The sequence below is a fragment of the Meleagris gallopavo genome, chromosome 5 (genome assembly GCF_000146605.3).
Source record: "Meleagris gallopavo isolate NT-WF06-2002-E0010 breed Aviagen turkey brand Nicholas breeding stock chromosome 5, Turkey_5.1, whole genome shotgun sequence".
NCBI classification, from domain to species: Eukaryota; Metazoa; Chordata; class Aves; order Galliformes; family Phasianidae; genus Meleagris; species Meleagris gallopavo.
In genome coordinates, this window is record NC_015015.2 from 16,918,108 (window position 1) to 16,933,246 (window position 15,139).

Here is a 15,139-nt window from a genome sequence, read left to right on the forward strand (position 1 = left end):
GGAGCCGGGCCCGGCTCGGAGGGACCGCTCGGTAGGGCCCGGAGAGGGAGGCTCGTTCGGATCTCGCGCCGCCGGAGCCTCCGCAGGCGGGCTCGCGGTTGAGGGCCTTCAGCGGGGAGAGAGGCGCGGGGCAGAAGGCTCCGTCTGTTCGCCCGGCATCTTTGTTCGACGGGCCGCTGCTGGGGAGAGGAGCGGGGAGGCCCGCACGGTCGCGTTCCCCCGTTCCTCCTCGGGGCCTGAGCCGGCCGGGAGCTGCCTCCGCGTCGGGTGGAAGGCTGAAGGCTGAAGAAGGCTTTGCAGTGACGAGTCTCCCTTCCCTGCGCCTTCCGACCCGATATCGGCTCCTCGCTGCTGGGATTATAAATGTTTGGACGGAGACCCAGGAAACTGAAAGGAGAGCCTCCTGTTGGAATTCGCAGAAGAGAAAAGGAAGGAGGCTTTTCCAAATCCCTTGCGATAAAACTCGAGCCCTTTTCCCATGCTGTCCGTATTCTGTTTAATAATGCGATTGTGACCTGAGTGGGATTTCCGAGCCATGTACTGTTGAAGCTTTTGCACCAGAGCGTCAGACTACGTTTTTCTCTCTGCACATGATTCCCCCATCCCAGCTGTTGCAGGACCTATGGGCCAACAATAGACGGGAGGTTAACTCTCACATTCTTCTCTGCTGGGGACTTGGCTAGTTAGCTGGAGTTGCTGCTGCTTTTTATTGGAGCTGCTCTTTATTGGGCAGTTTTATTTGTTTTCACGTACATGGGGTGTTTCAGTTAAACAGATGTTGGACTGTAGCTGAATGGATGCTTTGCAATCCACAAGATTTTGGAGGATAACAAAAAACTACTAAAAACAGAAGAACCGGTACTGCTGGAAACCTGGAGCCCATTTTCCAAGCCTTTTTATTTTATTGAGCAAGGTAAATAATGTAGTGGTGTTGAAAGTATAGGGCTTGCCGTAATCATACACGAAGATGTTGCAGAGCACTTAAGGGTGTTCAGAACCTTTCAGCAGATTCAGAGGTATAACCTCGTTAAAAGGCTCTGAATAAGTTTAGTTTTTCTTTAAAGTGAGTGTGGAGGTTAATGCTGAGAACAACTGATAACTGAGCGAACCATTTTGTAAGCATTACAGATCTCTGATGTTGAAAGAGACTGTCTAAAGAACTTCAGAAGTCTTAAGTGGTTCAGTGAAAGAGTGCAATTAATCATTTGTAAATATTTGTATGTTTTTTCCACTTTTTTAAATGCTTGCTATCATAGCCGTTTGTGATCTGTTAGGGTCTCCTAAAAGTCCTTTCAGTCTGACTGTAGTAAAGTACTTACATTTGCCTAATTAATTGTATTTGTACTTTGGCTTGAATTATTTTCAATTAACTTTACCTTCATGTTGTTATTCACGATGACAGCTGCTACTACTTTGTAATCCATTTTTCTTTTTATCTTTATGTTTTATCTCCTGAATTTGGACTGTGTGAATTTACCTCTAATTTAAATGCATCACGTTTAGCAGCGGGTTTCTGCAAGACAGCAGCATAAGCTCAGAGTACTGCTTTAGATACTATCTTTATATGTTTGAAGACTTGGAAGAAGCGTATAATGATTCTCAAATTATGCAGTGTAATCAGTAACTGGTTTAAGTATATAACTTTTGGTGGCTTGTTGCATGCCTTATCTTTGTTTTTTAAAGATCTCAGCAGCAGTTTGCTCTTAACAAAAATATAAGTCCATTAAAATGAGATCATAGCTTAAAAAGCAGCTGTAAAAATCTGGTTTTGCAAGATGTCACAGTATTCTCATTATGAAGTGATGCCTTGATTAAATTGATTGTCTACCTTTTCACCCACAATCTTAATGAAATAGTGGCAAACACTAAGGTGTTGGCAACTGTTGCTGATGCTATCATTGAGAGACCTAAGCTGATATTATGGATACTATCCAAAGTCCCTTTGCTTATCCTGTTTAGATTTGTTTGACTTAAATGTACGGTCTTTGTTTTGTCTTGTTTTGTTTCAAGATGATGTGTGAGGTGATGCCAACCATCAGTGAGGCAGAGATTCCCTCTGGGGGAAATGGAGGCCATGGTTCAGGTTCCCCATTACAGTCAGATGCTGATTCCCATTTTGAGCAGTTAATGGTATCCATGTTGGAAGAAAGGGATCGCCTTCTGGAAACACTAAGAGAAACCCAGGAGACGCTAGCGTTGACCCAGGGCAAGCTGCATGAAGTTGGTCACGAAAGAGATTCCTTGCAGAGACAGCTCAATACTGCGCTTCCACAGGTATGGATGTTTTGAAAGGAAGCTGTTTTCTGATAACTTACCTTTGTCGTTTTTATTGTTGTCTTGTATATTCAATTTACTGAACAGCTTATGGTAGGGAAAGATCAATCCAAGCTAGTACTTTCCTGAAGTATTCGTTGGTGCTTGTTCACCTTAGAAAGATAGAAAAGCAAGACAAGTAGAGAACATCAGCCCCTTTCCTCCAGTGTGCTTTCTCTGTTTCTGGTATTTCTTTGGCTCAGGAGTATGAGGTTGTTTTTGCATTGTTTTGCTTAATAGAACCTGGTGCACTTTTTTCTGTCACCGCTGTATTAATGTTTCTTACTGCCTAATTCATTTGTGTGCTTAAGAAATACGTATAGACCATTTGGGGGAACGAAGCAGGCTGTTCTGGTACTGTTACAGGCTTGAGTTAAAATTGACTTCTGGAAGATGCAGTCTGCCCATATATAGCCTGTAGTACTTAACATATTGTATAGGGCAGTAGTGTGCAGTTAAGAGAGTTCATAGATGTCTACAGATCTTCTCTGTTCTTATTTCTTAAGAGTGGAATGGAATAAAAATCAAAACCAACTGAACTTTGAACATTCTGGAAAGCTTTTGATTGTAGGGAAAGCAGAGACCACTTTCAGTTGTCAGTTAACTATTGACAGCCTTTCACTTCCTAGCCTACTTGGTTGTTGTTCTGAGTTTGTCACGATGATGTTGGGCTTGCGTGTCTTATTACAAGAAAACATGTAAATTACAAGTATTGATATGTTCCTCAATATTGTAGTTACTGTTCATACTGTTTAAAGCAGTGGTTTTAAACTCTCCTATTTCCACTGTATGACCCTTGACATGTTAAATAATACTGGAAATTACTCGAGCAAAGAAACTAAAAAGTAATAAATGTGAATGTAGTTGGATTACAATGTTACGATGGAAATCAGAAAGGAGAATTTTCCAACCTTTGCTGCTCCCTGTATTAAATCATGTGCTGCAGGCAAAAATCCTTCTTTGTTTTTCTGTTGCTTTTTATTGTAATAATTGTGGCTTCTCTTTAGCTGTTCTTCCAGGCCTGCTGCATTAATGGGTGCCATTAACCAATTGTATGATCTGTAAACTGTTACACTTGAATTTGTGGCTGAGCGGAATCACCAAAGCTCTCTAAGCTGTGTTACGCCTTACCTTTTTCATTCTCAGTTTTCCTTCTTAAATCTTGTAAGCTACCAGCGTGTAATGATTTTTTCTAAACTTTTATGAAAGATTCAGGCAGCTTAACAATTCCCAGTTTCACGTATGTCACACTTGTATGTTTTCACATGAGATGGGTGGGGAAGCAAGTCTCGTGGCTCAGTCGCAACATTATATAAATACAATGCAAGAATGGATTTTTGTAGATTGCTGTTGGAAAATAATGTTGTCATGGTGTGAAACTATACTACTTCTGTCTTGAGTCATGCTTAAGCTCAGATGATAGTGGAAAGTGAGAATTGACGGTGCTTTTGAAAGTTACATTCACAAAATAATTCATTCTTGCTGCAGATCAGAAGAGTCTTCTTTGTTTGACAAACCCTTGTTGTTAGTATGGCAATTAATTAGTTACTTCAGATTAGTAAATTTCTGACAATTCTAATTTAAATTCTGTTAAGTGTCCAGTAGAAAAAACTTTCTGCTGGCTACGGTATTTGGAACTAGTCAAACTTTTTTGTTAATTATTTCAAGCTGAACATTCTTTTGAACTGCTGTCTCAAACGACCCATTGTTCAACTGTGGATTTCAAGTAGGGGTAGAAGCAGGATAACTTTACTGACAACTGCATTACATTTTTTTTTTCAGGGGGGGAAAAAAAAGGCTGCTTGGCAGTGCTATTTTTTTCTTTTAAGTATTTTTAATCAGAGTAGATGTTTTCAGTTTAGTAGAAAGATGTGAAGATCAGTTTGAGTGGTTGTGCAAACACCAGTATAATGGTGTGAATCACCGAGTCAATATCTAACAAGTGTATTATTTCTCCCCTGGCCTAGTGTGTACGTGCAGCTGGTCTTTGTAGTTGATTCTGGGGCGCTTTATCCTCAGGAGTATTGAATTGACTTGTTTGTAGGTGCACTTTCTGTCTGTGTTTTTAGTTGAATCAACCAGTTAGATCATTCTGATGGTTGATGGAAACTTCTTGTGTATAAGGGGCGAGATGGCAGATTGCTTCTACACCAAAAATTCTCTGGTTTTGGTATGAAGACACTCTGTCTCTATTGACGTTGCTGCTCTGAATTCCCTGCGTTCATTGAGTTTCTGTAGTATAGTAAAGGAGCCTGTATCTCTGTATATGTAGCTACAAAATGGCATATCAGTTCTTGTGTACTTGCACATCTTTGTAAGTTATAAAAATAACTACAGTTTATTCTGCTGCAGTGATTTTCCCTTCTCTAAAACACTGGAGAAAGAGACTCTTCTAATGTGCTTGTTGTATGATGGGCAACTAGTAATGTAAAGGCATCTGTTGCAGTTCTCATAAAATTAGAACAGCTATTTAGAGCAGGAAGACTTTTGCTGTGGGTCTCTAGTTCACAAAGAGAAGAGCATTATGTTATAGGTGTGCTTTGTTACATTAACTTATAAAATTGACAAGCTTTTCTTGTATGAACCGTTTAAAGCAAAATTTGTCAACATTGCCTTGATAAAGTAACTGGTTTCTGTTTAATTTAGCAGTGTTTTTTGTTTCCTGGGTATTATCTCTTACCTTGGTTAAAATCTACTCTGACCTTGGAATATGAATTGGATGCAATCAAATTGCCAGGCAAGAATTCAAAACCACTTTTGTTCTTCCTTGTATTCTTCACAAAAATAATGAAAATGCACTTTTTACTTTGAGAAGTTAACTAACTTGTCTTTTCAGTGTACACGCATTCAGTTGTGATATAATTATGGCCAGATGAATAGCTGACTCTGTTATTTCCATGCCCTTTATGTACTTCCAGTGTGTTTTCTACATATTTTAAGATAAGCATGCTTAGAACTTGTAAATTAATCTGAGAAATGCATAGGACTGTGGCGCATTTCAGACTAATGTTTCGAACGTAAGGTTGATGAGTTCCAGGTGTCTGCCAGTTGTGGTATTGAAATGTGACAGACTGGGCTTGAGTTTGTTGGTAGAATTCCATGCGGGTGTTTCTGTGAATGCCAGCATTGGGCTTGTTTCGGATAGAGAAGACTGCCATTTAATTTATGGACTCGTACCCAGCACAGGTAAATGTACAGCAGATGAATTCACAGCAGTTGTTATCAGGATAATTATATGCATTACAGAACTTTGAGTGCTAATGAACAAATGCTGTGCTTTTGTGATAAAGCAGTACTCTTACTAAGATCCACCTTCATCTTACAGTGGTTACCTTCTAGTCTGAATTGTATCGTACCGTGAGCTGTGCAAAGCAGCTTGTAAATCAAGTGTAGTTCTTCTTGTGTTTGTCATGTGGTTCTGTTCTGCGTTCAGAAACTCTGTATGTTAGGGGGCATAGATTAGGGACAGATGAGAATTTTCTGTTGGAGGCTCTGTGCATGTGCGTGTGTATAAAAGTAAGAATGCTTACTGTAATATGGAATTAAATATAGAAAAAAGCTGCCTGTAATTTTGGTTTGGCTTCAGCTTTACTAGGATGCCTGCCTTATCTTAATTTAAAGCAAATCCCCACTAGGTCATCTTTAGTTGCATTCTATTTAATAGTAAATATTTTTATCACTGCTACATGCTCCTATTAAAAAAAAGTATATCTGTTTATACTTATACTCAATTAAGTTCAGATCTGTCTCTATATAATGATTTTTCTTAGTCTGAGAAGTAGCTTGTCTCGCATGCAAGAAATATCTAAACTTTTAGTCTGAAGTCTGCCCTGGTGTTGTTCAGTAATGGTGAATTTATGGATTTAGTTGCCATTTTATTAATGGTGTTATTTGGATTTCCTCCAGGCAAGTTTTAAGTAATACAGGATGTCATAGACGGAGAACTGAGGTCTTGAATTGTGCGTAGATATGAAGAACATGGCTGCAGAAAGTACATTAATTGAAGGGTTTGCCAAACTTTGCAGTAGCTGAAATTTCCTGAGTGTTTTAAGTGCAGCTTCATTTACGGTATTCACAGCTACTCAGCCTTGAGGTGACGTAGCCTGTTCTTTCTTCAGCAAGATGCAATTCTGGCTTCTTAGTAAAAGCCATTAGTCTCAGCAGTCTACCCAGGATTGATAGAGATCTAAAAGGTTTCAGTTGTGCAGCTGTGTGTCACACAGGCATAGCCTCCATTTCTTACCCAGCATTGTGACAGCAAAGATGAACGTGAGTCTTTGAGTTGCTTTTTCAGACGAGTATAATTTTATTCCTGTTTATGTTCAGCTGCTGAGTTTTGCTTGGCAGTTACTGTTAGTAAACTACTGGGTTGTCTTTATCCATGTAGCTTAAGTCAGATGGAGGTACGAGTTAATGTTTAGAATTCTTCACTGACTAGAACAATAAATCTCAGCTTCCCTAATGTTTTTTCATTACAAGGCACAGAAAGAGACAGCTTGTGTCCAAAAGGCATGTGTTCAGGACCAGACCCCTAGCGTTTGTTCTGGTTTCTCAGTTTTTCATTTAAATGTACTTGTGCAAGTTCACTGTAACTTTACTGCTCTTACAATGTTCTATCAATCCCTTTAATAAAGTTAGTAGTCTAAAGCTACTGTTTTTCTTTTCTTTGGTTGATCAGCAGAAGGATGTACTGGTGACTAAGTAAAAATGCTTTTTGTTTGTTTTTATTGGTGATTTATGGATGTAGCTCTGAAAGATGAGACGGTGATTATTTTTCTCACTTTTCAGTCAGTGTGCAAATTTCTGGTAATGGGTTTATTAACTTGTGTTGTGCTGTCATCAAACTTGCAGGCTGACCAACAGACTGTATAAGCTTGAGTGAGAAGAGCTATAACCAAAGCAAGCAGTTCATAAAACATGTAGTGTATTTAGGACAAGGTAAACTTTGCATATATATTCACTTATGCTAATTTGCCTGTAGCCTCCTGTACAACAAGTAGTGTTTGTTTTGGTATTCTGAAAATAGAGAATTTTTCATCTGCCAGCCCTCCTGCTTTTTCTCTGCTTTTTAAGTGTATACCTCAAAACTTCTTTTAAGATGACTGCTCCAAGGCTTGGGGTCTCAGTGTGGTTACTTATTTCCAGGTTCTCTCTAGAGGTTTTAAAAAAGGAAAAGAAGCCCTTGGCTTTCTTTTAAGATTTAATAACAAACGCGTTTGTTTTGTTTTTTTTTTTTACTCTTAGGCATTCTTAGTGATTAAAACCACAGAGCAATCTACGTTAAGTTTCTCCATTCTGGTACATATTTGGGAGATGTGAATGTTATGTTTATTGACGCTATAGGATTTGAAGTTAAGACCATAGGTTGGTTTGTTTGTATGCTTGCGTTTTAACTTAATGGCCTTGTGGAAACTTGACCGTCAGGTGCTTATAGAGTAATCATCAGAAGACTGCAACACTCCCCATCTGATTTTTACTGAATTATGCTTGGTAAGTATTCACTGTGCATGATGTGATAACACCAGATTAAAAATCAGAAAATACCTTCCAGAACATAGCATAAAAACTGAGATCAGTATGTAGATCACATCCAGTTCAGTGTTCTCAGGGAACTTAAATCTTTGGAGAAAACTTATTAGCTGTCCATCAGTAATTTTTTAATTCTCAGCTTAGACCTTCATCCAAGAACTCGGTTAATACACATCTCTCTTTCTCTTAATTTTGCACTTGTGTTTTCCTCCTTTAAAGGTGTATGTCAGGTGTCTTTACATAGGCTGTTTTAGCAGCTAAGATGGTTTGCATCTTTTGATGTGTGAGACTAAATGATACGAAGTGTTGACACGTATTAGAAAATGTTTCTAATAATTCCTTGTATGTACGAATCTCAATCCACAATTAGTTAGAAGGGAAATATTTAGATTGTTTGTTTTGGGTAATCTGAGTGTTCATAGCTTTCTAAGTGCTTTTTTTTTTCCCTCAGTTTGTCTATGTAGTCTCCAGATGCGAGTGAGGAAATGTGTTGAGGTGCTTGCCAGGAAAAATGTTTATGCATTCTCCAGGCTGAGAAACGAATTATTTTTTTGCTGTTGAGTGGAGTTTTTCCCTTATTGGACGTTTTTTTCACAGAAATGCATGCAAACACTGTTTCTACATTTTGCAAGTTCCAGATAATTTTAATAGTGAGATGAGTACGTATCTGTAGGTCACTTGAGGAGCTTGTTCTTCTGCTCATGTATTCAGAACAAGAGGGGGAACTGTGGTTACAATACTCCCTAAAAGTTCTGCTCTGGTTGATTTTGATGTTATTTTCCTTTGATCCTTCATAAATTAATGTGACCAGTCTTTTGCCCGTGACCTCTGTCTGTTTTGGACTTTACCTTGGGTTTCATTGTAAGCTTTACTGCATGTTGGCTCCTTCTGACTGGCTGTTGTACCAAGGCTCTGGGACCTGTTCTTACAGTGGCTAAAGCTGTAATGTTTTCTAGAAGAGAAGCTTTATTACTTAATCTTCACTTCTGCTATTCTACAGTGGCTAGCCTTGAACTATGCTCATGTGTTTATGCTTGTGTCTGCTCAGGAAATGGTTTTTGAGGGTGGTAGTGAAAATTTTAACTGGAATATAATTTTAGTTGTGTTTGAAATACACTGTGACTTTCTTGGGAGCAAACGAATAAGAACAGTCAAGATATCTTTTCCTGTAGTTCTTCTGTTTTATGGATGTTTAGAAATAGTATTTGGCTTTAGAACATGTGCGAAGTGCTTCAGGGTGCTGTGATGAAAAGGTCCTTATGCTCCCAGTATTAGGCACTGTCACATATCTTCGGGACAGATTTTAAACAAATGCCATGTGGCAAAAAGCTTGAAAATTTCAATAGAATGTCTGTCTAGTTTTGTTAAGAGGAAACGGGGGGAAAAAATCCTCTTGGAAAAAAGCCCTAAGTGTTTTTCATTTTCTGCAGTAGTAAAATGGGCAGCCTTTAATTCTTTTCTGTAGAAGAGCAAGTGTTAGGGTGTGCTCTGACTCGTGCTGTGCCATACCTTACTCTCTGTTGCTAGCACGTGGTATAGTTTGTTACCCAATTCCATTTGTCATCTAATCGTCTAGAAATTTCTTTTTGTTTTTCAGTGATCTTGTTTCCCTTATATAAATTGATACCAAATTCAGTCTTGTGCAATTTAAATGTCTTGTAGAGAAACATTGCATTTAAAAACAACTTTCTTCTTGAAAAAGAACTACAGGATAGAATATCTGATGAAAGTGAGTAGAAGATGTTTGTGAGCCCATTGTGCACTTTTTACTCTAGAAAGAAATGTTTCTTTTTTCTTAGCTCACACAGAATGGCCTGGGTTGGAAGGGACCTCAAGGATCAGGGATCTCCAACCCCCCTGCCACATACAGGGCCACCAACTTCCCCATTTAATACTAGACCAGGCTGCCCAGGGCTCCATCCAACCTGGCCTTGAACACTTCCAGGGATGGGCATCCACAACCTCTCTGGGCAACCTGTTCTGTACTTCAGATGTACTGATAGCATTGCTGATTAATTTTCACAGTTGAAAAACGAGACAAAATTTTTCAGGAGGTGCAGTTGAAACAAAGAATTTTTGTGTCAGTCTGTACAGACTTTAGCTGGCTGTGTGGCTGAAAGATGTACCTACAAATGTAGCTGAGTCTTGCACATGAGTGAAGTTTAATCATTGTCTTCTCAGTGCTGACAACTTCCTGTAATGAGAAATAGTATTTATTTTGACTGACTTGAAAAGGAATTTTGGCTACCCAAATCCTCTGTGTAAACAGTAAAACTTTCTTTAATGTGGAGGGGGTTCATTCAGTGAAGAGGATTGGAAATTCCTGTTATTTTAATGGTACTGGTTATCTCAGTAAACAGTAACCAATTTGATTTGTTTGGTTTTTTAAACCTACATATGGATTTCAAGTGTGATCCTATAATAAACCACTGGGAAGGGAGAGAGAGATCTGAAAGTGGAGTTGCTTGTTTGTTTTATTGAGTGCTGAACACAAACTGCTTGAATTTAAAAAAAAAAAAAAAGTCCAACTGTAAATGTTAAGCTGTTTTCAGAAACAGAATTGAGCAGAAAAGGAATTCTGCAGTGTACATTCGGAAGAACATCTGACTCGATCAGTGGTGAGGGTTAAATTGTGGGTTTGTGGGTTTGACTTGTGGATTCTCAAATGCCCATCACAAAAGTCACGTAGCCATATCTGCTTTGCCAACAGTGTCATAGTTTAAGCTCATTTTCTCTGCCCTTCTACCCATAAATGGGATATCTAATACCTGAAGTGTTTTTTGTTTTTTTTTGCATCTAAATTCTGTTACAGTGTGCTTTTCACTGTAGTTTGTGAAGGAATAAGATTTGTGGATTTACTGTTCCCAAGGGGAATCTGCATTTTCGCTAATTTATTATCCTCTAAGGCTCTGTTATGTCATATTTAAAGTCCTGACTGACATCTCATGCTTCAGTCTCTTGCTTCTACTAGGATTTAAGACATGGGCTACCTCTTGCATCATAAGTTGGAAACACATTAATAGAATTTTGATGTAATTCGAAGGTCATTTAAAGACTTAATTGGGATTCTGTTGTGTGAATAGTTGCCTCTGGCAGTAGGAATTTTTCAGATAATCTAAACTCTGTGGATAAAGAGAATGAATCTTCACCTTAGAGACCATGGTTGGAAGACCAGAGAGTGTGTGGAAGACAGTCTGTGAGACCTCACATATACGGGTAAATGTGGTTGGGGGTCTTCATGTTTGTCTGCATGTTTTAGGGGAACATTGAAATTTAGTATCTCTCTCCAGGGCTGTATTTGCTGTATTAGTTTTGGGTAAATGACTGAAATTTGGCTTAGATAATTTCAAGGATGCCTTGGAATACTGCTGTGAGTGTTTTTGTAGAGTAATGTATTTCTTGTGCACTTCGGTACAGTTGTTGGGGATAAGGCTCTGAAGATCAACAGCATTCTTTGTTAGCTTTGTGTTGAAGAACATGGGGCAGGTGCATGTAGTTCTTTTAGAACATGCAGCTAGAGTTTTCAGAATGTCTTTAGAGGGTGTGGTTCAACAATACTGTCTTCTTAAATCTGAGCCTTAGTTTCAAGAAATAGGGGATTAGGTCTTGTAAAATGGGAATTAAAGCTTTTTAGGGTTTTAGCTTTCAGTGCCGTGCAGCAAAGAAGCTGCTCTTTCCTCTTGCTGTAGATTTATGTTGATAAATTAAATTGGTGCAACTGATTCCTTGTAACTGTAGTCTCCAGAGACTGCGTAACACTTTCTGTATTCTGTGTAATGGTTATAAAGAATTGTCCTGGGAGGTAGTAGAGGAGAAATGGGCCAAGCTTCTATTTTCTCTCAATCAAGTGCAAGGCCTCATGGTTTCCTGGCTGCATCATCTTTCCCTCGTTTGTAACCGAGTGGAATAGGAGCTTATTCCTCTTTGCAGGCCAGGCTCCTCACCAATCCATGTTTTGCTGCAGCATCTGTTGCTGGTCACAGCATCTTAAGATGCCTCTTTTTCTCCTTTTTTTGTTCCTTGCTGTTGAGCGTAGTTCAGTATCCTTGGATGCATTCTGTGAGGTAATGTGTTTTTGGGTTCAGGTGGTGGTTATGACATTTGATGGAATTGTTTGTTTTGAATGTCTTGGTGCAGTCAAAACAAGCAAGGCAACCAAACATTAATATAAGCGTAAAACAAATGTTGACAATCTATTACTGGGTTAAGCTTTTGTTTTTAAATATTGGACATGTCTGTTTTGAGACATGAGATTATACTCTTTAACAGGTTTTAGAGTAGTTTTTGTTTGTTAAAGGAAACTTTTTAATAGAATGATCTAATTGCTTTCATTCCCAATGTTGCAGATTGAATATTTAGCTTCAGCTAGTAAATTCACTTAGCTAGTAAACTGGGTGATTGAATACAAAGAAGTAGAAAAACAAAATATAAAGGACCTGCAAGTTGAATTATGTGCTGAAGGCATCCATCTGTCTTCGTTAAGTATTACTTGCTTAAACAAGTTTGAAATTATAAAACTGAACTTTCATCAGTTGGCAAAAGAAAAGTTCATTTGTGTGTGTGTGTGTGTGTGTGTGTGTGTATAAATATATATCGGAGCACTGAAGGGAAATTCATGTTGATGCTTGTTTAATGAGAGTGGCTCGGCCAGCCTTATTCAGATATTCCCAAGCACTCCCTTTTAACACAGTGTGAAAAACACACTCTACAACTACTGGCCAGAGCTAAACCCTAGCAACTAGAGCCAAGATTAATGGCTGGAATAAGGCAGGGCAGAGCCTCAGCTGCTGCTTACAGTTTTTGCAAGTACAGAGATCCCATCTCTGGAATAATCATGCATGAAGAATCTTATTCTGGGCCTATTTCTGAAAAAAAAAAAAAAAAAAGAAAAGTGAATTATTATTTCTGTGAGGATTAAGATGCTGAAATTTAGGAGTAAGGATTAAATGATATTTAATTCTTTACTCAGAGGAATTTAGTATTAAATGTCAGCTGAGCAGGAATGGTGGAGCGTGCTTGGAGTTGGTATCTTTTTCTTGCCTAAGGAAACCGACAGCTCAGCATTGTTTGTAACTTATTACAACTTTAGTAGGAGTCAGTCTCCATAATGGAGGGTCCCACTAACAGTGTTGAAATTCTGTTAAATTTTCTTAGATACCTTGCGGTTATTGTACAGTTTTGAGGAGTGTTATGCATTGTGAAATTATCTGCTGCATCCCAGGAGATCTTGACCAACTTCTTTGTGGAGAGGAAAAGCTTAAATGAAATCTCTATCTGTCATATTAAATATGAAGACTGGTTTTGCCCTATATCTTGTCGAACTGGTAAAGCAAGATTCTTCCTCTTAATTAAGTACAACTTGTATTCTCCATTTGCCATGGTGGATATGGGTGTGGGTAAGTTTTTTGTTTTTTTTTTTTTACTGACATGGACTCCAAAAATGGAGATGCCTAAAGCTACAACTAAGAAGTTGTCCTACTACTCACTGTATTAGTTACTAATGAAAATAGACTAAACCAGAGGTGCAGGAATGTGATCATTTACATCGTGAAGCCCTTCAAATTCACCAGTTCAGACTGTAACTGAGAGGCATGTTTGTTCCAGGTATCTCCCAAATATTTTTCAAAGTGTTTTTGTAAACTACTATAATTTTGGAATATGAGTATTGATGCTTGCACAGTGTTGGAAAGGACTACTGTAGCACCTACCGGCCTGTACAAAGTAGCCAAACACACCCTGAGCTTAAAAGCCTGCTCCTTCATGATGACTGAAGCTTTCCTGATGAATATTCAGCTCATCTTGTACGTTTATTGTGAGGGCAGTGAGGCCCTGGCTCAGATCCCAGAGCAGCTGTGGATGTCCCATCTCGGAAGGTCCTCGTGGCCAGGTTGGATGATGCCATGAGCAGCCCCATCTGGTGGTGGTAGTCCTGCCCATGGCAGGGGATTGGAACTGGATGGGCCATACACTGCCTTTGTGTTTGAATAGATACTAAGTTTTTGAGGACAGCTTTTGTATACTCTATGCTTGCTGCATGTTGGCTGTTGTACTTCTGAACTTCTTTACTCTGAAGATTTACAATGTAGTTTCAGTAGCAGTGTTTTGCAACTACTTTGCAAGACAAGAAAAGAACTTACAACTTGAGTTTGTAATAAGCCTTCAGGTTTTTTCTTGTTAATTCTTAGTGAATGCCGCTGAGTCCTAAGTGACAGAATTCCCCCCACAAGTATTGAGTATTTGGAAAAAGCCTTTGGGGATGGGGTGGAATTGTTTTGGTGTAGTTGTTTGCTGATTTAGTATGGAATCTTCAATACACATCTGTAGTTGTAAAAGTAGTTTAAAAGTCTCTGTTAAAAAGGTTGAGTTGAAAGTAGGTGTTCCCTGCTCTGAGTTAACTGAAAGTAGATTCTGTGATCTACCGTACTTTGAACAGGCCACAGATGCTGCCAGTGATTTGTTAAAGTTGATGAAGAGATGAAAGAGTGGTTTGAAGAAAACGTGGATTCTTAATCTGTCAGTGATATCAAGGCTGGTTGCCTTACAGGAATGATCTTAGCAAACTGCAAAATTAGACCTAACCTATGAGTTACTGGATAATGCTTTCTGGCCTGTTTAAATACTGTTATATTCTTTTTGTGAATTTTGCAGACTTAAAGAGGTGCATTTAGCACAGAAGAAAATAGAATGCTGCCAGGGCTTAGTTCTACTTTGCACTGTAAAATGATGCGTATAATCAGTGATTATTGGCTTTCCAGTGATGCACTAAGATATGTTTTTGAACTAGGCTTTGCTTTAGCCTTATATGCATAACAGTGATGGTGATGGTTTGCATGATTTAGAGAAAATTAAACTCGATAGCATAGGTGGTAATAATTTTGCAGGTTTAAATGGCTTCTGTTAGCTGCATTTAATGAGTTCAGTGTAGGTGGTTCCTGGTTGCCTGCCTTCAACCTGCAGTTCAGTTTGTGTGCTTGAGCTTACAGGCTCTCTTTCCAAAGAGTGCGTGTGAACTTTGGGCATTAATTAGTGTGGTGAAAGGAGAACCTCTGATGTTTCAAGAGGTCAAAGACTCTGCCGTGTTTGGGTTTCAGTACTTCTACGCTTCCATGCCCCAATGGGAAATGTCAGAAATGTTAGTAAGGGAAAGAGGAGCTTTAGAAGAGAACATGGAACTGATGTGTTTCCTTCCCCTTTTTTCTGTTAATTCTGCATTTCTGTTGCAAAACTGCCAAATATTGTTCGTCTTCATTTATGTTTCCTTTTACTTCAATATGCAGCACTTCCTGAAAGTTCTTAG

General features: G+C 38.8%; 1 protein-coding gene across 6 annotated transcripts in view; it reads left to right on the plus strand.

The window, feature by feature from the left end:
• The window catches only part of PPFIA1 (PTPRF interacting protein alpha 1), a 55,093-nt gene continuing 39,954 nt past the window's right edge, over positions 1-15,139 (plus strand). For all 6 annotated transcript variants that reach the window (XM_010711211.3, XM_010711213.3, XM_010711212.3 and 3 more), the window contains exons 1-2: positions 1-913; positions 2,011-2,274. In XM_010711211.3, the coding sequence (XP_010709513.1) occupies positions 2,011-2,274 (264 nt within the window). In that variant the 5' untranslated portion in view covers positions 1-913. The remainder of the gene's footprint in view (positions 914-2,010; positions 2,275-15,139) is intronic.